We start from the raw sequence: 25373 nt of genomic DNA on the forward strand, positions 1-25373 counted from the left end.
TGCAAAATTCAACATTAGCGTGAATTTCAGAGGCACTTAACACTGTCTTATATACCCCGCAGGGGCGTCTGCGTAAGCAGGCGTTTGGTGTGTGGCGACACCACGGACCCGAGCACATGGGGGTTGGCCCCTCTCGCGTGTAGCTGTGCGCGGCTTATAGTGCATCCAGACGAAGGACCGAATCCAGATTTGCAGGGCCGGACGGCGCGTCACGTGATCTCACATCTTCGATTCGCCTCGTCCCCGCCTCTTCCGTGAGCCGTGCGGACGAATAACGCCAAGCTGTTTTTCACATCCAGATTCGGGGGGGTAAAGCCGCAGCTTTAACTTATAAACACGCAGTGTCTGGCAACACTTCTCTCCTGCTTGAGGACAGCCGCATTGCAGTCAGCATCAGTCCTTTGTTTTACTGGTGCCTGGTTTCAGTGCTTCATACCTCCTGGTGTCATTCACTTCTATTGAACAATAAATTTGTGCGATGACGCCGCCTTTTATTTCATCCACATCGTGGAAGAGTTTTCCACTTTGTGGGACCTCAGCCGTGCAGATTATGCGGACACCGTCATGATCAGGGAATAGTGACTCCCTCCTGCAATGCAAAAAAAAAAACGAAAGAAATCTCAGTCAACTGCTCACTAGCAGACTACAAAAAAGTAGGACGTGTACAAATTCATCTAATATCGGGTTGTTTCAGAGCAGTAAATGAATACAGTATCAGCGAAAACCAATCACACTCAGTAATGCAGTTTGTGGAGATGGGTTTGCACAAGGCTTACCCTACGAGCGACGGTCAGGAAAGGGCACGATTTTCCTCCACTCCGCAACGCACAAAGGCGCTACGGCAGGGTTCGTCGACACTCCGACACGGCGCAGAGAAGGCTCCGGAGTCAGCTCGCCAACAAAGAAGTGTAAACAGATCAATATTATATCATGCATAATGGGACGCACTGGATACATGTTCGAAGTGTTCGCCCAGACAATCTGCCTGGTCTTCCAGGCTCTCACCTTGGGTACTGACGCTTTGCCTAAGTCATTTACCCAAGAGACCGGTGTACCGTAAGGGGGCGTGCTTAGTTGCACACTATTTATTGTAAAAATGAATTCCCTGCACAAAGTCATTCCACGCACAATGTTTTATTCAATTTATGTCGACGATGTGCAAATAGCCTTCAAGTCATGCAATATTGCCATCTGCGAACGACAAGTGCAGCTTGGAATAAACAAATTGTCCGAATGGGCAGACGAAAATGGTTTCAAAGTAAATGCCCAGAAGAGCACTTGCGTACTCTTTACTAACAAGAGAGGCGTAACGCCAGTCCCAAGTATTGCAATCAAAGGAGATGCGCTCTCTGTAAGCAGTGAGCACAAGTCTTTAGGAATCATTTTAGATTGTAAACTCACATTTATTCCTCATCTTAAGCATCTGAGGGCAAAATGCCTGAAGACAATGAACCTTTTAAAGCTTCTGTCGCGTACGACTTGGGGTAGTGATCGAAAGTGTTTGCTTAACTTGTATAAAAGTCTTGTCCTCTCATGCCTTGATTACGGATCTATAATTTACAATTCAGCAACGCCCAGTGCATTAAAAATCCTAGACCCCGTCCACCACCTGGGTATCCGTCTCGCGACTGGTGCTTTCAGGACAAGTCCAATCCAGAGCCTGTACGTAGAGTCGAATCAGTGGTCGCTTCATCTCCAGCGGTCATACAACAGTTTCACGTATTTTCTGAAAGTACAAGCAAACATTAAACATCCTTCTTACTCAACTATAAATGACATGACCGCTGCCACACTCTTCCATAATCGACCTGCAGCGAGAAAGCCGTTCTCTTTGCGTGTGAGGAATCTTAGTGAGGAAATGGGTGTTCCGCTGCTTGAACAATGTCCTATGGCTCCAGCGAAACTGTTGCCACCGTGGCACTGGCAACTCATAGAGTGTGACACATCGTTCGTAGAGGTCACTAAACACGCGCCAGAGGCACACATTAAAATGCATTTCTTAGAACTCCAATCTAAATACTCGTGTACACAGTTTTACACAGATGCTTCGAAGTCACATGCCGGGTTATCTTATGCAGCCGTCGGCCCATCCTTTTCGGAATCCGGTGTACTCCACCCGGAAACGAGTATCTTTACGGCTGAGGCCTATGCACTATTGTCGGCTGTGAATCATATAAGGGCATCAAAACTTGAAAAAGCAATTATATTTACAGACTCCCTAAGCGTGGTGAAAGCTCTGATGTCACTCTGCAAAAACAAAAATCCTGTACTTACTGAGCTCTATTCCAGTTTATGCAGAGCGTATATATCTAACCAGCATGTGACTATATGCTGGGTGCCTGGCCATAGAGGCATTGAGGGTAATGTGCTTGTAGACCAGTTGGCCACATCGACTACATCGCAAGCTATTAATCCTGCGGCTACTATTCCTCCCGCAGATCTGAAGCCTTTTCTGCGAGGAAAACTGCAAGACCACTGGCAGCGGTTGTGGGACGCTGAAACAAATAATAAGCTTCACTTAATTAAGCCACAGTTAGGTTTCTGGTCACCCGCAACGAAAACACGACGAACTGATGTCCTGTTCTGTCGTCTAAGAATAGGACACACATATGGTACTCACAATTTTCTGTTGAATGGAAATGATCCTCCAACCTGTGGTAGATGTAGTGAGAGGCTGACCGTCCTCCATGTCCTTGTGGAGTGCCGGGAAGCCGAAACAGAAAGAAAAAAATATTTTGCACAAGCGTACCGATATCATGTCCCGCTTCACCCCATTATGTTTCTTGGCGAAGAACCGATTTTTAATGCCAAAGCAGTCGTCGATTTTTTGAATGATGTGGTCCTGCATGTTATTAGCCCAACTAGTTCGTAGCGCATCCTCTCTCCAGAGGATGCCGCTGTGATAGTTTTTTATAGCACATGCCTCCAGGCCCTTGTGGTTCAAGGGCTCTGTTTATGCAGTAGTGCTTCTTGCCAATTACTTCATCCTAAATATTTTTGGTATCATATCATTCAAACATATAGCTTCACTGGCTTTACTCAACAATAAATCTGTACTGACGATGCCACCCGCATAGGTGGCGAAACGTCTATGTTTTGTTATTGTTTTATTGTTGAGTAAAGCCAGTGAAGCTATACGTTTGAATATGAATTCCCCTGGCTTCTGGAACATTTTTTCATCATATCATTCTTAATGCATTCTTCATTTTCATAGTACTCCTGATTAGTCATTGCCATGATCTTAGTACATGTATATTTTACGCACTTTACAGCAACTATTTTTAGGCCCCTTTACAGCTATGCCTCATCTACTTCTCAGAATTCAACACTCCACTGCAAACTCACAAACACTGCCATGGCGCTCTTTGGCCATACCTGGCCCTTGCGCCACTAAACAATACACATTCATTCTGTCTTATATAGGATAGTAAAATGTTGCATGTATTGTTTGTTTCCTTTTTCGTGTTTTGGGGTTTTGCTTTGGTTAACAGTGATCTTGTCAGATATGTGTGCCAGTCATTGCACACACCATGCTTTTCAGCTGTCTCCTTCGTTTTGTACAAAACCTTTGAAACACTGAGGAATATGCGCATTCTGTAGTTCACATCGAAATACATTGAAGAAAATATAGTTTGTGAGGTGTCATGCGAGATATAAGTGCACAGGTTCGAAGAACGTATATTGGTATGAGGCAAAAAGAGGAGACTGATATGTTAGGCAGATGGAAAGATGAGGAATGAATGAAAAACTTTATTTCGGGAGCTTTTTAGTGCATGCGCCGGATGGAAGTAGTTCCCACTTCACGGGAAGAAAGATGAGGAAGGTGATGTGATGAAGGGCAGAACCGAGACAGCAGCATGACCAAGGTTTTGATCCTCATTAGACGTTCTTGTTATGGTACCATATGTCCTCTCTATCATATTTGTGGTTTCATTTTATTTATATATAGTCAACTTTCGTTAATTCAAATATGATGGGACCGATGAAATCAATTGAATTATCTGGTGAGTCGAATGAAACAAGACGCAAAAAGGAAATGCCAAAACACACCACTGAATCATTTGGCAATATTTGTCCAATTCTAACACGCCCCCAAATCAAACGTGCGCCCACTTTCTATGTGTCCAAAGTAGAAAACTAACCTAGAAGTGACATTAGAACTCCTAACAAAAGTAGGAATCTAATGTGCACCTGATTTTTTTCACGAGAAAAATGGGCAAGGGTCTAATAGAGTTGCACAATGGTGGCCAGTTTCTTAAAGCCGGGTTCTCTGTACTGATTTTAAAACTCAGCTTCGCAGCAATACATGTTATGTGGTGAAGTATATGAACATCATGAAGGCGGTTTTGGTTGCAATTCTGATTGAACCGCGCAGGCAATTTTTTGCCCAATGGCCTTGAAAAAAAAAAAAATAAAGGCCAGATTAGCATCGGGTAAATACCATAATCAGACATTCTGAGCTACGGTTATTGCTTGAAAATCTTTCTAGGGCAGACCAAAAATAGCGCGAGATGATGTTTGTTCCATGCATTCACTGTACCCTAAGCTCCTCCAAGACCACGGAGGAAGATTATTTAGGAGTAGAAACTCCCGTCAGCGCGGGCGCTCGCGTGCGACCAGATAACGCCACATTAGTATGCGCCGACAGGGGCGCATGCAGTGGCGACGCCTTGCGGCGCGTCATGCAAGCAGCAGTGAACAAAAAAAAAAAAGCAGAAGCCCGGCGGACTGCTCGGGCGCGTTCTCTTCGGCGGCGCCCGTGTCTCCCGCTCAAAGCAGGCGCCAAGCAGACGACACGGGCGTTCTGCGTTCGCTTCAGCGTGCATGCCGTACCGCTGTTTTTGTGGGCCTTTAAGTCAAAGAACAGTGGTGTCTGTTCGAGGGCCATAATACTAACAGCGCTGATACGTGCAGTGTACCCTTGTTCGGAATTTGCTAGCCTAAGATGGGGATGCAGGTGAGACGTGTGAGTGCCCTCAGTAGAACTTGTGAGGCGCTCGCCAAAAGGGAGCAACGCGCGCGGCCGCGAACGGGAGCAACACACGTGACCGGTTGCCAAGGCAACCAAGACGGCGAGAATTTCTTTCTCGGCCGCCAGGTGCCGCCAGCATGATAGTGGCTCCGCTGGCTTGTGACATTTTCTAGTCGCCGCAACTGGCGGAGTTTCCACTCCTAAAGGTTTCTTGCTCCATGTCCAAGACAGACACTGCTTAAAGGAGTTGCTACTAATGTCACCATATGGCTCAGATGCGCGAGTGCTGACTAGTCAAGTTTGATTTATCCGACAAAGGCCACTTTTACGATCAAAATAACCAAAGTTTTGGCCTATAAAAATGCATGGATGCCTACTGCGACCTTCAGTCGGGATAAAAATAACCGAAAAATAAAATGAATCGGAGTCGAGTCGACGCAAGTCTACTGTAGTAGAAGAAGAAGAATTTTTAGTTATTCACTCACAAACATTTAAGCACAGTAACACGATATACAGAAAAAGTCCTAAAGCTCGAGGCTGTAAGGGGACCTCCTGTTCTAATTAAAAAGAACATAACAAATTGGGTTAGAGCAAGTGCAGCAAAGATGTAAAGTTGTCTACAAATCATGACTTTCAATACTTTCAATACAGGCACTGATTATCCACAATGAGTTGCCATTTTCATTTAATTCGTACACTTTATAGCAAAGTCCTTGTATAACAAAAATTATGCACATGGCTTTGGTACTAACTTCTGACTTGAGTTAAAATATATTTTGTATTTTTATTTACTTGTATCCTTAAATGAGCAAAGGATGAGTTGCTGATTCACAGAATGTTCATATCACATTTGCATTACTGGCAAATTCTTCAAAAGAAAAATTTACCTTAACGTTTCTGAGTGCAGTCGCATTAAAAGGGAGATTGTTAATCTCGCACCTGTGCTTGTCAATTTCAGGTCCTGAGCATGGAACAGCAGAAACGGCAGACACGTGTACGGATGAATGTTGAACGCGCAGTAGCTGATGCTTGTGATGGTGCTGCTGTCGAGACAATTGAGAAGAGGACCAGGTTTTCTCTTTCCCAAGACCAAGAGTCTATAGGTGACTGTGCTCCATTCTTGTTTTGTAGAAGCACCTGGCTATCATTTTGAGACAGCGTTGTGTAAACTTGCACCACTTATGCTCTCCTTTAATTGTGAACATTCTTAAAATGCAGCAAACTTCACTTTTAAGTCTCTAGTCAAAGAAGATATCAGATGGCACGCTTTGATCTGTATATCTGGGACAGCTTTTAGTGCATTAGCATTAGGAGTGTGAAAGTGTAAAAAAAGTAAGTCGGTGAAGTGTGTCAAGTCGGGTCACATGGTAGAGGTGTGTGTATATATATCTGTATATAAATAAGCAATAGAGGAAGGGAGACCTAGGGGTGCGATTTTCATTAATTCTGACCATATAAAGCCAACTGACAATGAAGCCAATAAAGTTCCATTATATATATATTATAAGGGTGTTTATTGGGCAGCACTTAAAGCAGCGCAAGGGTGACAGTCCAAAAAGCGCAGCACGGACTCTCAGCACGAGCGGCGCTCGAGAGCCGAAGAAAATGACCCACTAGAAGGCGCTGGAGAGGACGACCCACTTCAGAGTTCCAACGCTTCGCTACAATTACCCCGGGTGTGAAAAGGGAGCCGCCCGGCCACTTAACAGGTTGTCACTATGAGTGGGTCATGGTATATCTTGAGGTGCTCCACATTGACGATGTCGAGCCCTCGATGGCGCATGTCCGAAGATGGTTCAACGGGTTCGATAAGGTAATTTACTGGGGACGTGCGTTCGACGACACGGTAGGGGCCTTCGTATTTGGGCAGTAGTGTCGAAGAGAGTCCAGTTGCGGTGGTAGGGACTGAGAGCCAGACGAGCGCCCCAGGGAAAAAACGTGGGCGCAGAAGTGGTGGTGTCACCGCGGATGCTCTTCTGCCGCTCTTGTTCATTTGCAGTAAAGGTCCGGACAAGGTCGCAACACTCTTCAGCATGTCTGGCTGTGGTAGATATAGGCGTATACTCAGACGTGTCTGGCCTGTATGGAAGGATCGTGTCGCTCGTGTGCGACGGGTGGCGGCCGGACAATAAGAACTGTGAGAAGCCAGTAGTACTCTGAGGGGCGGTATTGTAGGCGTAGGTGACGAAGGGCAGAATGGCATCCCAGTTTGTGTGGTCGGCGGCGATGTACATTGAGAGCATGTCGCAGAGCGTGCGGTTAAATCGCTCTGTGAGACCGTTTTGGGTGGTAAGCAGTAGTTTTGCGGTGAACGACGTGACACTCTTTGAGAATGGCTTCGACGACTTCCAACAAGAAGACACGGCCTCAATCACTGAGTAGCTCCTGGAGTGGACCGTGACGTAGTATGAATCGGTGGAGCAGGAAGGAGGCAACATCTCGTGCTGTAGCTGCTGGAAAGGCGGCAGTTTCGGCGTATCGCGTGAGATGGTCAACAGCGACGATGGCCCAGCGGTTACCAGCCGACGTCAGAGGAAGAGGTCCGTATAAATCGATGCCAACGCGCCCAAACGGACGGTTAGGACAAGGTAAAGGTTGTAGATCTGCTGGCGAGAGGTTCGGCAAAGATTTCCGGCGCTGACAATCGAGGCAGGAGTGAACAAATTTCTGCACGTACCGGTACATTCCCCGCCAAAAGTACCGTTGTCGAATTCGGTGGTAAGTTCTGTATACCTCAGAGTGTGCACACTGCAGATAAGAGTGGAACGATTCGCATATTTTAGAACGGAGACTGCGAGGTACTACCAGTAACCACTGGCGGCCGTCGGTGCTGTAATTGCGTCGGTATAGTAGCTCGTCGCGAATGGCGAAATGGTGGGCTTGACGACGCAATGCGCGAGTGGGTGGTGTTGCAGACGAATCAGTGAGCAAGTCAATCAGCGAGACAATCCATTGATCCTTGCGCTGTTCTGTAGCGATGGTGTGAAGGTCGATGGAAGAAACGGCCAGTTGAGTTCCTGAGCAGCGGGCGTTGTCATCGGGTAAGGGGGAGCTCCGCGAGAGGGCGTCGGCATCGGCATGTTGGTGTCCGTTGCGGTAGAGCACGCGGACGTCATAGTCCTGCAGACGAAGTGCCCAACGGGCGAGACGGCCTGAGGGATCCTTTGATGACGACAGCCAGCATAGTGCATGGTGGTCAGTAACGACATCGAATGGGCGGCCATACAAATAAGGGCGAAACTTCGTAAGGGCCCAGATGATCGCCAGGCATTCTTTTTCGGACACTGTGTAGTTGGCCTCGGCTTTAGTAAGCGTACGACTTGCATACGCCACGACATATTCAGGGAACCCTGGCTTTCGCTGCGCAAGGACAGCTCCAAGGCCAACACCGCTGGCGTCCGTGTGTACCTCTGTAGGGGCCGTAGTGGCGTAGTATGGGCGGAGACGTCAACAAACGACGGAGCTTTGCGAACGCGTCCTCGCACACTGACGACCACGAGTCGAGGGGCCCCTTACCGCCAAGGAGCTTCGTCAGTGGCGATATAATAGTGGCAAAGTTTCGAATTAAACGTCGAAAGTAGGAATACAGACCTACAAAACTGCGCAGTTCTTTGACGGACGTAGGTCTGGGGAACTCGGCTACGGCCCGAAGCTTGGCTGGATCTGGGAGAATGCCATCCTTGGACACGACGTAGCCCAGTATTGTCAGCTGCCGTGCTGCAAATCGGCACTTCTTTAGGTTCAACTGTAGGCCGGCGTTGCTCAAACGCGTCAAAACATGCCGGAGGCCTTGAAGATGCGTGAAGTCCGGAGCAAAAACGACGACGTCGTCGAGGTAGCACAAGCACGTGTGCCATTTCAGGTTGCGCAAGACGGTATCCATCATGCGCTCGAAGGTCACGGGCGCATTACACAGTCCGAACGGCATGGCGTTGAATTCGTACGAGCCGTCGGGCGTGGCAAAGGCTGTCTTCGGTCGAGCGTCCTCAGCGATAGGGACTTGCCAGTACCCTGAGCGCAAATCGAGCGATGAAAAGAATTCAGCTCATTGGAGGCTGTCAATCGCGTCGTCTATTCGTGGCAGCGGATAGACGTCCTTGCGGGTTATCTTGTTGAGCCGTCGGTAGTCCACACAGAACCGTACGGAACCGTCCTTCTTCACAACAAGAACGACCGGAGACGCCCAGGGACTGTTTGATGGTCGAATAACATCCCTTCGAAGCATGTCGTCGACTTGCTTGTTAATTACACGACACTCTGCAGGAGATACGCGATATGGACGTTGCCGCAGTGGCGGTTGGGAGCCAGTGTCGATGCCATGCATGACAGTGGACGTGTGGCCCAGGGAAGTCTGCGAGACATCGAAAGATGGGCGAAATTCTTCCAACAGGCACAGAAGCTGTGAACGCTGGACCGGCGTAAGGTTTTCATCGATGGAGGAGCCAAATACATCTTCGGGCAATGAATCCGACTTCGAAACAGCACTGAGCGTACAGGAGCTGGGCCAGTGCGTGTCATCGGGTGCGTCTACAACTTGTGAGTCTTCGAGGGGTTCCACTCTGCCGAGACATTCCCCTTGCAGCAATGTGACAGTATATGGGGATGTATTGCTAACAAAAATAGCGCTGTCACCGTGAGTGATTTGCACTGTCGCAAAGGGCACCAACAATCCTTTCTTAGTGCGAACGCAGTCAGATGGCGAAAGGAGTGCAATTGTGTCGCAGAGACCGTCGCAGTACACTGACACAGCCGTTGACGCGTTCGGAGGCACTTGGGTATCGTCTGTGACGAGTATCTTGTTTGAAAGCGATGGTCTGTCTGCTGGCGTCATCTCTGAGAACAGCGAGAGTTCTATTTCGGCAGGTGTGCAATGAATGACGGCGTTGTGGCGGGAGAGAAAATCCCATCCTAGGATGATGTCGTGCGAGCATGCAGGAATGATGATGAATTCGATGGCTTACATGGCGTCCTGAATGACGACGCGAGCTGTGCATACTGCTGTTGTGTGAATACTTTGGTACCTTCGAATAGCTCACCGAATTCCTGCATGACTTGTTTGGAGCTGCTTGCTGCCACTGCGTCGAATGTCCTGGTAACTAGCCCGAGCATTTCACTTTCCTTGAACCCGAGCAGTTCCTGCCGTCCTTTCTTGGAGACGAAGAAGTCCAAAAGCTGGCGTCTGTCACCGACAACTACTTCTTGGCTGATGACGCCTAGGTGTTTGATGATGGCCCCATCGTATGACCGTAAAGTGGTGTTGCTGTGTTTGACAGGCGGCATTTGCCGCAGCTTCCTGTAGGCTGAATATGGTATGTGGTTAGCTTGAGATCCCGTGTCGGCTTTGAATTTGAGTTCCTCGCCGCCAAGGCTCGCTATCACCATCCAATCTCATTCATTCCATATGTTACTGCTACACACATCTAAAATTTCAAAGTCGTTGCCATCACGGTCATCCTGGAGCTCATCTATGTGCGCCGCTCTTCTGCACCAAACATCACAGTGATTCCTTGCGCTACAGGTTCTGCAAGTTTTGCCATAAGCTGGGCAGTTGTGTGGCCTTTGTCCTCTGCCACAATGTGAGCATTTGAACATTTTTGGATGCTTGGTTGAGAACCAAGCGACATTGACAGGATCTACTTGGTTTACGTTATCCACCTATGCTTCGCATTGCAAAGCAGCTGCCTCTGATGCCTTACATATTTTTTCGGCTTTGGCCAGCGTGAGCTCAATGTCTTACAGGAGTTTGGCCCGCCGGCTGTCATTGCTAATGCCAATCACAATTTGGTCGCGGATCATGGAGTTTGTTAGCTCTCTGAAATTGCATGATCGGGCTTGCATCCTTACGTCTCGTGCGAAGTTTTCAAAACTCTCCCCTGCTGTCTGCATCCGCTTCCGGAGCAGATATCGCTCATAGTGTTAGTTTGTTTGAGCAGCGCAGTATGCGTCAAACTTGACAACGACGGTCTTGTAGTCTTCTTTGTTTTCACCTTCGTTGAAGGAGTTGTTGAAAACTTCTAATGCGTCCTCCCCTGCTAAGCTCAGTAGTACTGCTGTCTTTGCTGCCTTGCTTAGGGGCACGTCATGTGGTTTTGTTACCATGAAGTAGAGCTCCAGCATCTGCTTAAATCGTTGCCAATTCTTGCCCATATCACCTGTCATGAGTAGTGGTCCCGGTGGCTTCAGCACATCCATGTCTGTTCCTGGGTGCACCTGAGGTCCTGCTCCCGCTGGAAGGTGTTGCACCAGGCAGCCACTTCTGACACCATGTAACGTTCCCTGTGTTATGGCCGTGTGCGAAGCATTGTCCAGGCCGACATGGTGAAGGGCGAAAAACTGGCTGCGTCCTTTATTGCACTTGCTTATAAAGACATAACCAAGAGCAAAGAGTTTTTAGGGAAAGGGCACTGCTCGTGCCAAGTAGAAATAGTGACATGGGTTGCGCTGGTAAGCGTACTATCAGATCACGATAGAGATATAACAACCACTTTTCACAGAATTGTCATATTCGTAATAAGGGGGTCCGACTGTATATTTGGTGTTCAAGTATGTCTGCTCTGCTTTGTTTCAGGTCAAGTTAATGTTGAAATAGCCTTGCACCTTTGTTTTCTTCAGGTACAAGCGACAATCTTGAAGCGGTCTCGGAAGGGGCATCTAATCACTCTGTGGCATCATCTCTTGAATTGGAAAATGAAAATGACAACTACTCTGACATGGTTTCTGCGAATGTCAGGTATGTTGTATCGTTGCATAATTTTTATCTCCTGCTGTGAACTCGATTTAAAGGGAGAGCAGTTTAATTTCAATAAGGAAAGAATGCAGGTAGAGCTGTATGCCTGGATTTAGGTACCGTCGTGAGTAAAATCAATGAAACTAAGATAGCAAGTGTAAGTTTTAAATTTTCTTCTGACATGGCTTTGCAATCTAGAATTGGGACATGCTTTTCATTGGTTGAACATGCGTGTGTGCATTGTGTCCCTCGATTTGAGGCTGCATGCCTATGCTACTACTGGCGTTTAGGGTTTTTTGGTTTAAATCCAAAGAGGTGTGCGAAAATTTTTTTCAAAAATCGGTTTTAACCAAATAGTGTCAGTGAAAGCAAGTCTACTAGAGAGCCAAGATAGCAATTGGCTTGCAGCTGCGAGCTTACATGCACTCCAATGCAAGGAGCCTTGGTGTGGTCATTTCCTGCCCAATAAATCTTTACTCTTTTCTGATTTGTGTCAGTTCTGCCTGTAACTGCGATGAAAACGAAAAGCAGAGAGAGAGTGGAGTACACAGAGCTGTCGGGGAGGCCCTGGCTCAGGTCCTTGCGGTCTTCTTGCTTGGGTGGTACAAAGCAAGTTTGCTGGTGATAATATAGGGTCTGTCTACCTTGTTATTTTTTATATATTATTTTTTGGCAGTCTCTACCCACATGATGTTACAAATAAAGTGCCATTCAGTTTGTACTTGAATATGAAATGCATTCTCTTAATTCCTATATAGTCATATTGTCGTATGTGTCTGTGCTCTTGCTATAGACCACATTGCAAAAATGTTCTTATTCTGTGTGTTAGATGCAACTACAGTGATCCCCCCCAAAGAAAAAAAGTCGCAGGCCTGCACGGCACACAGAGCACAGTCACAGCGTAAGCTGGTGAAGCGGCTCAAGAGTAGCTCCAACCTGGGCACCACGCACAACAGGGCCTTCGCAGCAGTCTGTTCGCCTCATTTTGACAAGAACGATCTGAACTGTCCACCCGGCGTCGACGGCGAGCTGCGGCTTGTAATGCTCTCTGCACAGCAGTCTGCTGAGCCCGATCAAGCTTTACAGCTTCAACTTACATGTCGGGCGTGCCACGTTTACAAGCACCTTAACTAGATGGCGCCACCATACTGGCAGAGGCTCGGCAGCTGGGGAGCGCATTGATAGCGCGCCTCTTCTGAATCTCATATCGTCGTCTGCACTCGCAAACGCCTGCTGCGTTTGCAGGCACCTTACCTAGATGGCGCCACCATACTGGCGGAGGCTCGGGTCGTCTGCCCCTGGGCGTTGCTTGCCTTATAGGGCATTTTCCGCCGCCCGATAGCAAGCGCTTGCGTGGGTCAGTGGTAGAGTATCTGGCTCCCACGCAGCGGGCACGGGTTCGTTCCTAGCGGAAAACGCGTACTTTTTTCGCATTTCCGGCGATAGCGGTTACGCCCCAACGCCGGCGGCGGCATCGCGAACTGAAACGGCTATTGGAATGAGCCCATAACAGCTTACGCTGTAAAATGATGAGCTCAGCCTTAAACATTATAAACCAAAAAAAAGTTGGTGAAAGGTAATCTAAAAAGAGACATTCCTCACACGCAAACACACACACACACACAGAGAGAGAGAAAGAAACATTTTCGATTGGATGTAAAAACCGAAAAAGTGTGACTAATTTTAGCAACACAAAAACCAAAAACTCTGAAGCATACAGTGGCCAACCAATAATTCGGACTAGATGGGGATCGCCAAGAAGTCCCAATAATTGGAAGTCCGAAATACCAGGTTCGCCCTAAAGTGAGGGACTTGTCCCAAAAGTGGCCAAAAAATGCGTGCGGTATTCTCAGATTGTCACTTTTGGGGATACCATCAATTTAGCATGATGCGCAAGACGCATCGGCATCTACGAGCGACGGCATTCTTGGCACAGTGCCGAGCATGCTATCTCAGCGGGGGTTCAACTTCGGCATTTTGCTACAATTCGACTTGCCTGCTCCTGGCTGCGCCCACTCAAGTGCCATCTGCGCCAACTGCGCAAAAGTGCGGTATATTCACATTTTCACAACAATGTAATGTTTTCAATAGGGTTATACAAATACTGTACTCACCTATACGAATTGATTTGTGAACATTGAAGCAATTTAGTTTGCAACTCAGTTATCTACTAATACAGTTAAACCTGCTTATAACGAACCGCCATATAACGAATTCCTGGATATAACGAAGTTTTTGTATTCCCCGCCGTGACTCCATAGAAGCACATGTATTTGAAACCTCTACGTAACGAAGTGGCAGCGGGAGACCCCCTCGATATAACGAATTTTCCCCGCCGACAACCTAGAGATTTCGCCCCAAATTTTGTCATTTTTGCGCCAGCAGCAACCGGAAGCACCTTCTTCGCCGCGACGGAATGCGAAGCGGCGGCGGCGCGCTTGGCGAGCTCGAATTCACGGCGTGAGAGCGAGCTTCAGCGAGCCCACGTGTGCGTGCGTGTGTGCACGAGGCGGGCCTGCATCCCTCGACCCGGCAATCTTGCCGCCGTGGGCGTGACCTTTCCCCCTCCCTTCATTCAAATCTGATCCCGCCGCTTGCTGCAGCTGGCCTAGCCCGCCAAGCCGGCACACTCTCCTTTTCCAGCTGATGTTGCCGACGTGCTGGTACACGCTGTGGCACATCAGACTCGATGAGCGCGGACACGCGCTGTCAAACGCTGGCGGCATGTGGAAGCGCCGCTGGAGATGCGAGCGAAGTGACCTTCGTGCTGTTGTCTATCGCTTCAACGCAAACTGAGCGCCGAGAACACACAGCACGCAGAAAGCTACGAGCCGCCGACGCACCTACACTCCTAGACTCTGCCCCAACGCAGATCGCTTTCAAGATACGGCCTGCGCGATCGCGCGCCGCCCCGCTATCCCCCCCCCCCCCCCTCGCTCCCTTGCCGGTAGTGGCGCTGAGCCGTGCTCCCTCAAGGGCTGCTGAAGATAGCGCCAACATTTCGCTTTCCACACGAACCACTTACTACCTCGAGCGCAACAGAAGGCGCGCTTCCTCCCTGCTTTTATTGCGATAGCAATTATATGGAGACTTCAACCAGATTTCTGCCGTCGGCGTCGCCATCGGCCTGAGGTTCCCTATAGATAAAATCTTCGCCGCGCGCCGTATGCCCGAGCGGAAGCGTGCAGGGACGCGCGCTATCACGGAGAACGAACGCACTCAATCTCCCACGTGCAAGCAAGGAAGCGGGAAGCCAGCGCCGGAGGGAGCGGGGGGGGGGGGGGGGGGCACTTCTACTCTGCCAACAACCGCGCTCGTCGCTCGCTCGCACCGTTGCTTATGTCCACACGGCTCTGACCTTTATGCGCCGTGCATTCGCCGCTCAGTTTCTGTTAAAGCGATAGACCGCACGTACCTTCGCTTGTGGCTGCGGCATATGCGCTTGCTGCCAGCGTTTTGACAGTCGTTGTCTGCAGTCATTCAGTGTGATCTATTCGTGTTTGTTTGTGCGCGCTCACACCACGCTTGTTCAATCAGTTAGTAATAGTCGGGCCACATTTTCCAACGCACGCTACACATGCAATGCTACCCGGGTCGGCAGTGCAGCGCTACGGGTGTGTCCCTTCGCATGAGCTGCCCACGGGAAGCGCTTCTCATCAACACAACCGTTTCACACGCACCTTCTCGTGGTCATCGAGTCTCTCTTCATGTCAGTCTACTTACGCCGCAGCACACCTGCTTACTTAATCAGCTCATGTTTACTACAATTCATATTGCTACCAAAGCCGCTCACCTTACTTTGTATGACATTGCTGTGTTGCTATCGCATTCATTGCTTCGCCCTTAGGGTGAAACTCTGACATTTTTTCTTGCGCGCGCGAGATTTAGACGCGGTCGTCGGCTCCCCTCGCACGTTTTCACTCGCACATACAGCATACGGCGCGCGGCGACTGTGTTATCGCCCTTGGACTTTAGGTTATGGCCACGCTAGTGGCAAAAACACGCAGCAAAAACGCGTGTCAGAAACGCGCGGCAACGCGTCATGCCGCGCGCGGCCAAAGCAGCAGGAATCGGGGGTCTTGCGGCGTGCCGCACCCATTTCTGCGGCAAATGCCGTGTGCCGCGAGATGAAGAACCAATCAAGGAGCGACGAGGGTGACGTCACGGAGCCATCACAACCGGAACGCCGCCGGTCCGCGCCGGGTTTTCAATCGACGATCGTCGTCTCTCGCATGAAACAACGAGCGCTCGCGGTGTTGCTCGCCCGTTCGGAGGGCGCGGGAGATCTTATCGCGCTGCCGCGCGGCGAGACGCGCGTGCCACGGTGGCCTCGCGGCAAGGCGCTGACGCGCGGCAAATTGCCGCTCACTGCATGACTCGCTGCATGACGCGCGCGTTTTTTGCCGCTAGCGTGGCCGTACCCTTATATACGGAATATCTATGAGCCAAAACCAATTTTAGGGTCACAACGTGCCACGGACACATCTTTATATAGCAAATACGGATCTCAAGGGCCATACTTTTGCTGGCGGAAGCTGAAAATACGTCATAGTTGTCGTCTCCGGCACTTTGGGCGGCCAATGCCATCGTCAAGCCACCAAGCCAAGCGACATGAAAAGTCAAAATGGCCGCTCGGGTCGGCGCGGGGTGGCAGTTCGCAACGTATGATGCGGGAACGGTCCCACAGTTGCGACGCAACAGTGGGGTTACCAATGCATTGAGCTCTATGGGAGCTGTGCCGGGACCGGTCGAAAACGACGTAACAGCCGGGAAAACGCAGCCCCCGGGAACGTAACGGCGAGGTTCTACTGTAACACTATACGACGCTACGACGCCATCGTGACGCTCGCTCTTCGTTTCCGATGCCTCGCGCTCGTGCGAAACGACACGCGTCCATGCATCCAGTACCTGGTGTGACATTCCGAGGATGAGTGCTTCGACGAAAACGGAAAACGGGTGCGCGTTATAATCGAGGGCGCGTTAGAATCGAGTAAATACGGTAAGCGTTTCTTTTTCGAATTTTCATGCCGAACCTGCATATAACGAAATCCTCTTTATAACGAAGTTTTGCGGGAATTTGTCAATTCGTTATATCCAGTATTTAACTGTACATTTCTACCATATTTGGTGAAATACCCGGCCAAGGTCGATGCATTGCACACAGCCTTTCCAGGGCACTCGGTTTGTTTTGGGACAAAACGAAATTTCATTCTGGAGTTTTATGTGACAAAACCACAATCTGGTTATGAGGCACGCCTGTCTTGATACAAGGTTCGTCTGGGTGGTCGACTCTAATCGAAACTATTCCTACAGCCGACAACGTGAATGGCAACGAAAGCAGCGCCTACGTGCGAAGCATGTTGTTTGAAGATATAGGACCCATTAGCTACTGGAAGGCACACCGATCATATCACCTGTGCGTGTTCACGTACGCAGATTCATATGTTCACGCTGTCGGTATAAGGGGTGAATGCCAACGGCCCTCTGCCTCGACACACCGAGCCCCGCGGTTGGCGCATGCCTGCACATCAACCGCGGTTCGGTACAATCTCGAGGAAACAATAGACGACAACCACGTGTACACTCGGAAAGCATTTATTACGACTGCAACTAACACTTCGAGCAGGCCAGCTAGCTATAGTTGACATCGCTGAGGGTTCCCTCGAAGAGAATAATACACTAGGTACAGAAGGGCTTCCGACTTACCAACTGGGGAATACGGGCGGCCGCGGTGATTGCCGCGGCAAGAACGCGGTTGACTAACCACGTGTGGGAATACGGGAGCGGCGGCGGAGACTTCCACCGTCGCCGCTTGCTGGGGACCAAAGAGACTCGGGCGATGTCCACGGGATCTCACGTGACCCACCCGGTGGCGCTGCTAGTGCTTGTGATTCCCGTGCGCCGCCCACGGAAGGAAAGTTTCCCCTCTCCCAACTCTCCCTGCCGCGCAGGCGCCTGACGCGACGTTCGCTGCGCGTGCGGCAGTCATGGGACCCGATGGTTCCCACAACGCATACAGTTCGGAATTTTCTGTCGATATGCGATCTTAAGCACACAAACAAACTTCTGTGTGCTCTTGCGGTGGTTGCCAGCTGGTTACCCGCAGAACCAAACTGTGCTTCTACGGTTGTCAAAAAACCCGTACGCATTATCTCTGAACCGATTGATGATTAGCCACTTGTACAAACATATTACCAGCAAGCTTTCCGCAACGGCTTGCGGGCCAATATCACATCGGCCAACGGCCAATTTTCATCATGGCACACTGCTTTCACCGTTTGGCCTAATCGGTGGTGCTTTGAATTGTCTGGCGGGTATCGGCAACTAAAGTTAAGGTTTTATGCCGAATACACTCATATTTATTTATTTTATTTATTTATTTTATTTATTTGAACATACTGCTAGCCTCACATTTGAGGCTGTTGCAGGAAAGGGGCAGGATACATATTCAAGAGAACACAGTTTAAGTAGGCGCGGGCATAGATAAGTTTAGGTGAACAGGGCAGCACATATGCACTCTATATTCTTTATACGGATGCTATAAAACGAGGGGGGAAAAAGTAGTAAACGCCACGTTGGAAGGCTTAGCACACAAAAGAAGAACAAAGAAAGAAATTGTAGTCATGAGCAGGAAAAAACACACACACACGCACTCGCACACTCGCACTCGCACTCACACACACACACACACACACACACACACACACACACACACACACACACAAATATATATCGGGGCAGAAAACAAGACACTGCGAAGTGATTCAGAATGCCATTGTACGACACAACGCGCCTACGTGCATATAGTAGCTACAAGGCATTGTTTGACAACTTGGCGATAAAAGTTTCGAGTGATGTGCAGGTGACAGCGTCATCAGGCAACAGATTCCATTCACGGAGTGCCTGTGGAAAAAATGAGTACCTGAATATGTCGTTGTGAAATCTGTATTCTGTTAAGTGCTTGGTGTGTTTTGTTCGAGAACTACGTGTATCTGTCTGCAGTAACTAATCTTTTTGCAGAGGCTGCACAATACACGGGAAGCCGACAAACCGCCTCGCAATGAAAGCGAGTGTACAGATGTTGTTCTCGGCTGCCATTGCTATCTTTGCGACGCACCATACAGAGGCATCGCATTCTTGATGCCATTTATCCCTTGTCGAGCTTCTAGCATTGTTATTGGACGTAATACACATTTTGTGTAGTGCAGTAAAGTATGCAAAGCACATTAGTCATTTGGAATGAACATTAGACATTTGCCATCAGTTTTTCTCTTATGCTGGATTGCGCATATTGTTCTAGCGCATTGGTAATTTTATGTCTGTCTTACGCCCAGGCACATATCTTTGTTCTCATTAGCCTACAAAACTTTATTTAATTGTTTACAAAATGAAGTTCCTTGCCTATCCAAATCAAAATGTATCCAACATGCTGTGCATGATAGTATACCGTCCGTGGGAAGACAAGCTTAATTGGTTGCTGTTGGCTTTGTGTCTTGCTTCACTGTTGAGCAGCACTTGCGGATTGCACAGTAAAAACAAGCTTTGCCAAGTGGCTACAGATTACTGCTGTACTACTCCAAGTGTTCCAAAAAGGCCAATTTTTTCAATTTTACTGCTCCAAAACTGCTTGAAAATGCTGGAATGGCTGCTCGCTCCTAAACTGCTCCAGAATGAAATTTTTTCTGCTCCAAATATTGCTCCAAGTCGTTAACTGGCTGGACTACCACTGCTATCTTATCACAGTGCGAAAATGCTGCAACTCGTTGATGCGTCCACTGCTATTCACACAAAATTGATTGAAAATGAAAAGGGATCGTCCAAGAATACGGCCCAAGTTGATCAAGGTGTTGCTACGCACACATGCTCTTGCCTTTGGCTTAGACATTCCGGGACTGCAATTTTCTAGTAATGACTTTTATGTAGATGTGTGCAATAACTGGAATATTTTATTTCGAATCGAATATCTAATAGCCGATTTCTCGAATGTTCTATTTTTCTAATATCGATACCAAGGTAAATACATCTGGTAGCGAAGCTTCCATAGAAGCCCATACGTTCAAAACATGGTTGCTTACCGGTGGTTCATGGGGCTTAGCGCCATCTGTGTGAGGAGGGAACACTTCCGGCGGAAGAAAAAATAATTTGACGTCATATCCGTAAAAAAAGAAGTGACGTCATTTTGTTCTCATAGGCGCGAAATTTGTTTTCGGAGGCCTGCCATTAGAGCTGTATATTCAAATGCCCCGCCATTCGACTTCATGGTCGTTCTGAGTTTTCAGCGCGAAAAGCGATGCCGGAAAAGATCCGCCGTACGGGTGTCGAAATCGCATCGCTGTACAGAACATACTTTCTTTGGAGGCCGACGAACGCTTTGGGCGTAGATTGCGTAGAGTGCTCGTCCTTTCGTCGGACGCCAAGCCCGTCGGCCAGCGCTGTTGCACGAAAACAACTAAAGTAAACAAGTATCTGACGGTCGCAACTCGCTACTTTTGACTGTACAGGTTAAGAAACAATAAAACTACCCGCGTCACCTAATTCAGACAAACGTCGACATGCAAAACAACACAGCATGTGAGGGGGGCGTATTGTAACAGGTGAACATTACGAGCGCGCCTTTCCACGCACTCCAAGAGTTGCAAGGCATTGCAAGTGATAGCCGCGTCAACGCCCGCCGATATCGATGGGCGCTCTCACGGTGGGCCCTGAAAAAAGGTATTTATTGATAATGATCTAGTAAAATACAGTTGTATCCTTTCTCGCCATGCGTATATAAAATGAATGAGGAATTTTATTTGCGTTGAATGAATCTAACTGCGTCTCGCTTTAATTTAAAAACGCGTTTTTCTTTCCCAGTGTTTATTCCCTCCAAACATAGTCGCGCTTCAATCGCTGCTCCCATAACCACCCTTGTTGATGTCGGTGACAATTGGTTCTGAACCGCCTTACGCCCGAAGCTTCGCGACCTATGTGGATCGACCTTGTCAATACCTTCGGTGAATGACCCGGCTGTGGTCAGGGCCTTGACGCGCGCAGCATTTTCACATCGCATTATCTCTATCGGTACAATGTTCGACCAGGTCGACTGGACCAATCGAAACGATTAGCACTACATGAACAGAGGGAGCAACAAAAGCTGCATGTGTGGAAAGCACGGAACCATGTGTGCAGATCGGGCTGATTAGCCACCGGAAGGCACGCTGATCGCATTGAATATGCGAGTTCAGTGTTGACGCTGAACGCCGCTTCTACGGCCGTCGATCTAACCTGTACGCATGATTTCGCGACCCGTACGAACATATTAGCGACAAGCTTTCCACAATGGTTTGCGGCCCGTTATCACGGGGACTGGCGGCAAATTTTCGTCACGGCCGCACGATTGGCCACTCTGTCGAGCCCGTTGGGCCAAATCGGAGCTGTGTCATCGGGTGTTGGCGACTAAAGTTACGGTTACCGAATCAAGACAGATCTAGTCACAGTGGTTGCACGACCCTCAAAAAGCCGACAAATCGCCTTGCCAATGGAAGCGAGTGCACGGGATGACCGTTGCATGGTCACGGCTGCCATCTTTGTGAAATACCGTGCAGTGGCCCCTCATTCCGCCAAATGCCATTCGTAGGCACACAACGGTCTCTTTTAGTAGCTTTGAGCGACCCATCAGAAGACTAGTTTTGGATTTACATGGTGGGCTCAAAAATATTATCTAACAGTACATTAACCGCCGGCTGCAGACGCATTTACAGAAGCAGCAGATGAATGCAGATGCGAAAACAAATAAATTGGGGGGGGGGGGGGGGGATGTCGCGTAAACTTGCCGCGGACCTCCCAATTTGAGAACTCTTTACTGTTGACGCCAATAACCTTGCGGAATAGCGCCGAGTGACGTCATGCGCATTTCCTGCATTTGTCTGTTGCGCACATTCGCCTTATAATGAGCTGACGATAACCCACATAAACCACCTTCCGTAAAGATGGAGAAACCCACCTGTTTTCTTGAAGAAAACTGGAAAGCAATAGTCAGTCAGTCAGTGTTTATTTTTCACTAAACAAAAACATCGGTAAAAAGGGGGAGACGGTGAAATAAACTGCGGATACTGCAACTTGACTAAGCACCGTCCACCCTGTAGGAGCTATGACAGGGTAAATATACAAGCAAAAAGCTAATAACTATACAAGCAAATAGTTGAAAATTAAAGTGATAGGGTAAATACACAAGCGCAAACAAATAATTGTAATACACTAGTACGAAAGATCATATTAGTAGTACATATAGCATCATATTCGTACATAATAAAGCAAGAGAAGACAAATGGCATCGTAGTTCTATGCTGAGTAAAAACATAATGATATAAAGCAATACAATTTAAGGAATGCACAGTTACAAAAACAATCTAATTACATTGGTGGTGTTTAGTGTTTCAATTTCAATGTCTTGCTGCTCCTATGCGTTAAGAGTGCTTGGTAATGTTTGGCTAAGCCTTTGCGTTCCGTAAATAGTGCGTGATAATGGAGTTTTCCAGGGGGGTTTATGCTGATGGAAGTAAATGCTTTGGGTGTGTTCAAGATTTGCAAGTGTCAGAAATGTGTCAAGCTTCCTGCAATTTGCACTAATGTAGGATTGTAGCAACCTGCATTTGTATATATCGTTTGCCATAACAATTTTATGCTCAACAAAAAGATGTCTTGTGTGTTCAAGGTATGTGTTATATATTTATTAACTAAGCCGCTAGCTTGCGGCAGATCAGAGGTTACATAGTTAGTGATACAACGGTTACAACTTCGCCAGGGAGGCGTAGGCGAGGCTCTGTGCACCACACCTGCCACAGAAGTACTGGTTGCCAGTTGCCCGCAGTCTACACTTGAGCACACAGGGTTGCCAACACAACACTCTTCCCCCCTGGCTAATGTAGTCCTTCAGGTAGCTTGGTTGTCGTCTGATGCGCTGAGGGCGGCCACGCTGCTCAGTGGGCTCCACAGGGGTTGAGACAGGTGGTGATGAGGGTGTGGCAGGTGGTGATGAGGCAGCCATTGCTTCTTCCGTGGTGTCCACGGTGTCGACAACCTCAGCTGGCTGAGTTCGTCCCTTAGGATCGTCAGGAGGGTTTGTAAGCTGCGGTGGTTGGTCAATGGTCTCATTTGGCAACACCATTACAGGTTGATCAGAATATTCGTTCCACTCTCTGCTTCTTATCTGATCGACATGACGCTTCCAAAGATGACTGTCTATCATAAGAACTTTATAAGACATAGGTCCAGTGTTGTTGCTTACAACACCAGGCAACCACTTCTACCTTCTAGGTAATTTAGGACGAACACGGGCTGTTGACACTCAAAGTATCGCACTTTCTGGTTGCCTTGCTGAGACAGTTTTTTCTGTTTATCCATCATCTCCCCCAGCAAGTCTGGGTGCAGCTTGTCTAGCGCAGTGTGGAGTCTTCCGCCCATCAGCATTTCAGCAGGACTCTTGCCTGTTGTTGAGTGGGGCAGAACATGTTGGCTTAACAAGAAACGAGCCAGTTTAGTGTTCATGTCTCCACCACTCATGCGTCTCAGAACCTGCTTTATTTCCTGCACCATGCGTTCAACCTGACCATTGGAAGATGGGTGGTAAGGTGCCACTCGGACATGTCGGATCTGGTTGTTGCGCATGAACACTTGAAATTCCTCTGAACAAAATGCTGTTCCATTGTCCGACACGATGGTATCCGGAACACCGTGTACTGCAAACAGTGCACTTAACTTGCGGCGCACAGTTGCCGATGACATTGATTTCAGAGGAAGCACTTCGAACCGCTTGGAGTGCGCGTTGACCACTAGGAGGAAAACAGTCCCTTGGAATGGTCCTGCAAAGTCAATGTGGATCCTGGACCATGTGTTCTTTGCATACTCCCAGGGATGCAGCCTTGCACGTGGTGGTTCTGGCCTTGTCTCTTGGCAGCGCTGACAAGCTCGGACCTTTTTCTTGATGTCTCCGTCGATTCCTGGCCACCAGACTGTGTTTCTTGCCAAGGCTTTCATGCGCACAATACCAGGATGCGTGATGTACAGCAACTCTAAAACATGACTTCTTGCTTGGTTCGGAACAACCACCCTGCAGCCCCACAGAAGACAGCCACGTTACTCTGAAAGTTCGTGCTGCCGACGAACAAATGGCTTGAATTCCTCCTTCAGTTTTCCATGAGGCCAACCATTCACGACCTAACATTGAACTCTAGCTGGGGTTGGGTCGCTCCGTGTGCACTGGGCGATACTGTGGGCATCCCAAGCAATTTCTGGCGCTGACTCCAGCATTCGCACTTTGCCCAGTTTTTTATCAGTTGAGCTAGTGTCTGTTGCTGCAGGTAGTCGACTAAGGGCATCTGCATTTTTGAGGCTTCGTGCGAGCCTGTACTCTAATTCATAGTCATATGCATAGAGCATTGGTGGCCATCGTAACATCCTTGGTGACAAAACTTGGGACATTGGTTTTGCATGGTGTAATAAACCCAGCAGAGGCTTATGATCGGTCACAATGCGAAAATGACGGCCATAGATAAACTTGTGGAACTTCTTAATGCCAAAACCTATAGCCAAGGCCTCTCGGTCTGTCTGTGCATAGTTACTCTCTGCAGTTGTTGTTCGAGAGCCGTAGGCTATTGGCACCTCATAGCCATTATCATCAACATGGCTCAATACTGCCCCAAGCCCGTAAGGTGAAGCGTCGCAGGCCAGTATTAGTGGCTTCTGGGCACTGTAATGGGCAAGGACACTTGACGGTTGCAGCAGCTGCTTAGCTTGACGAAAAGCTTCTGCCTCTCGTTTTGTCCACTTCCAGCTGCTTTTGTTATCAAGCAGCCTGTGCAAGGGTTCTAGAGTGTGCGCACCTCCACACAGGAACCTGTTGTAGAAGTTCAAAGCTCCCAGAAAGGCCTGCAGTTCCTTTTTACTCTTTGGTTCAGGTGCTTCATGTAGAGCCCTCACCTTGTCATCAGTTGGTTGGATGCCCGCCCCGCTGACATTATATCCTAGAAACTCAACTTCATCCATTCTAAAGGCACATTTCTCTTGATTTAGTCACACACCATCGTTCTGTATGCATTGCAGCACTGCTTCCAGACACGCGTTATGCTGCTCTTCGTTCTTGCCACCTACCAAAATGTCATCTAAATAGACTTGCACACCTTCGATACCTTGATGTAGCCCTTCCATGTACCGCTGAAATATGGCCACAGCCACCGCTACTCCAAACTGCAGACACGTTACTCGAAAGAGTCCTCGATGTGTTGACATTGTCAAAAGGTCAGCAGTCTTGTTGTCCATGACAAGTTGCTGATATGCTTGGTCAAAATCAAGCTTTCAGAACTTGGAGCAATCAGCCAGCTTTGCGAACAACTCTTCTGGTGTAGGCAACGGATAAGTCTCCCAATGAATGACAGGATTCAAGGTACTCTTATAGTCCCCACAAATTCGTATACAATGGAATCTCGATGATACGAATCTCAAGGGGTCACGAAAAATATTCGTATTAGCCGAAATTCGTATCATCGAAACACAATTAAAACTACCTAAATTAAGGGGGGACGCGGGGATCAGATCGCGAAAATCGCGAGAAAAATCTATTTTTGAAAACCATGCGTTTCGGTATCTTCAATGCCTAATCTACGCTATATCAAATTGGTTTCGCTGAAAACACACTAA

General features: G+C 48.4%; 2 protein-coding genes across 3 annotated transcripts in view; one reads left to right on the forward strand and one right to left on the reverse strand.

Moving 5' to 3' along the window:
- Positions 1-25373, reverse strand: part of LOC119436688 (60S ribosomal protein L28) — a 420941-nt gene that overhangs the window by 275439 nt on the left and 120129 nt on the right. The gene's annotated exons all lie outside the window — the stretch shown is intronic.
- LOC119436691 (GTPase-activating protein and VPS9 domain-containing protein 1) overlaps positions 1-25373 on the forward strand; it is a 261172-nt gene that overhangs the window by 88228 nt on the left and 147571 nt on the right. For both annotated transcript variants that reach the window (XM_037703656.2, XM_049659648.1), the window contains exons 8-9: positions 5931-6075; positions 11585-11702. In XM_037703656.2, coding sequence (XP_037559584.1) covers positions 5931-6075; positions 11585-11702 — 263 coding nt within the window. The remainder of the gene's footprint in view (positions 1-5930; positions 6076-11584; positions 11703-25373) is intronic.

Source organism: Dermacentor silvarum, chromosome 1 (genome assembly GCF_013339745.2).
Source record: "Dermacentor silvarum isolate Dsil-2018 chromosome 1, BIME_Dsil_1.4, whole genome shotgun sequence".
Classification (NCBI taxonomy): domain Eukaryota; kingdom Metazoa; phylum Arthropoda; class Arachnida; order Ixodida; family Ixodidae; genus Dermacentor; species Dermacentor silvarum.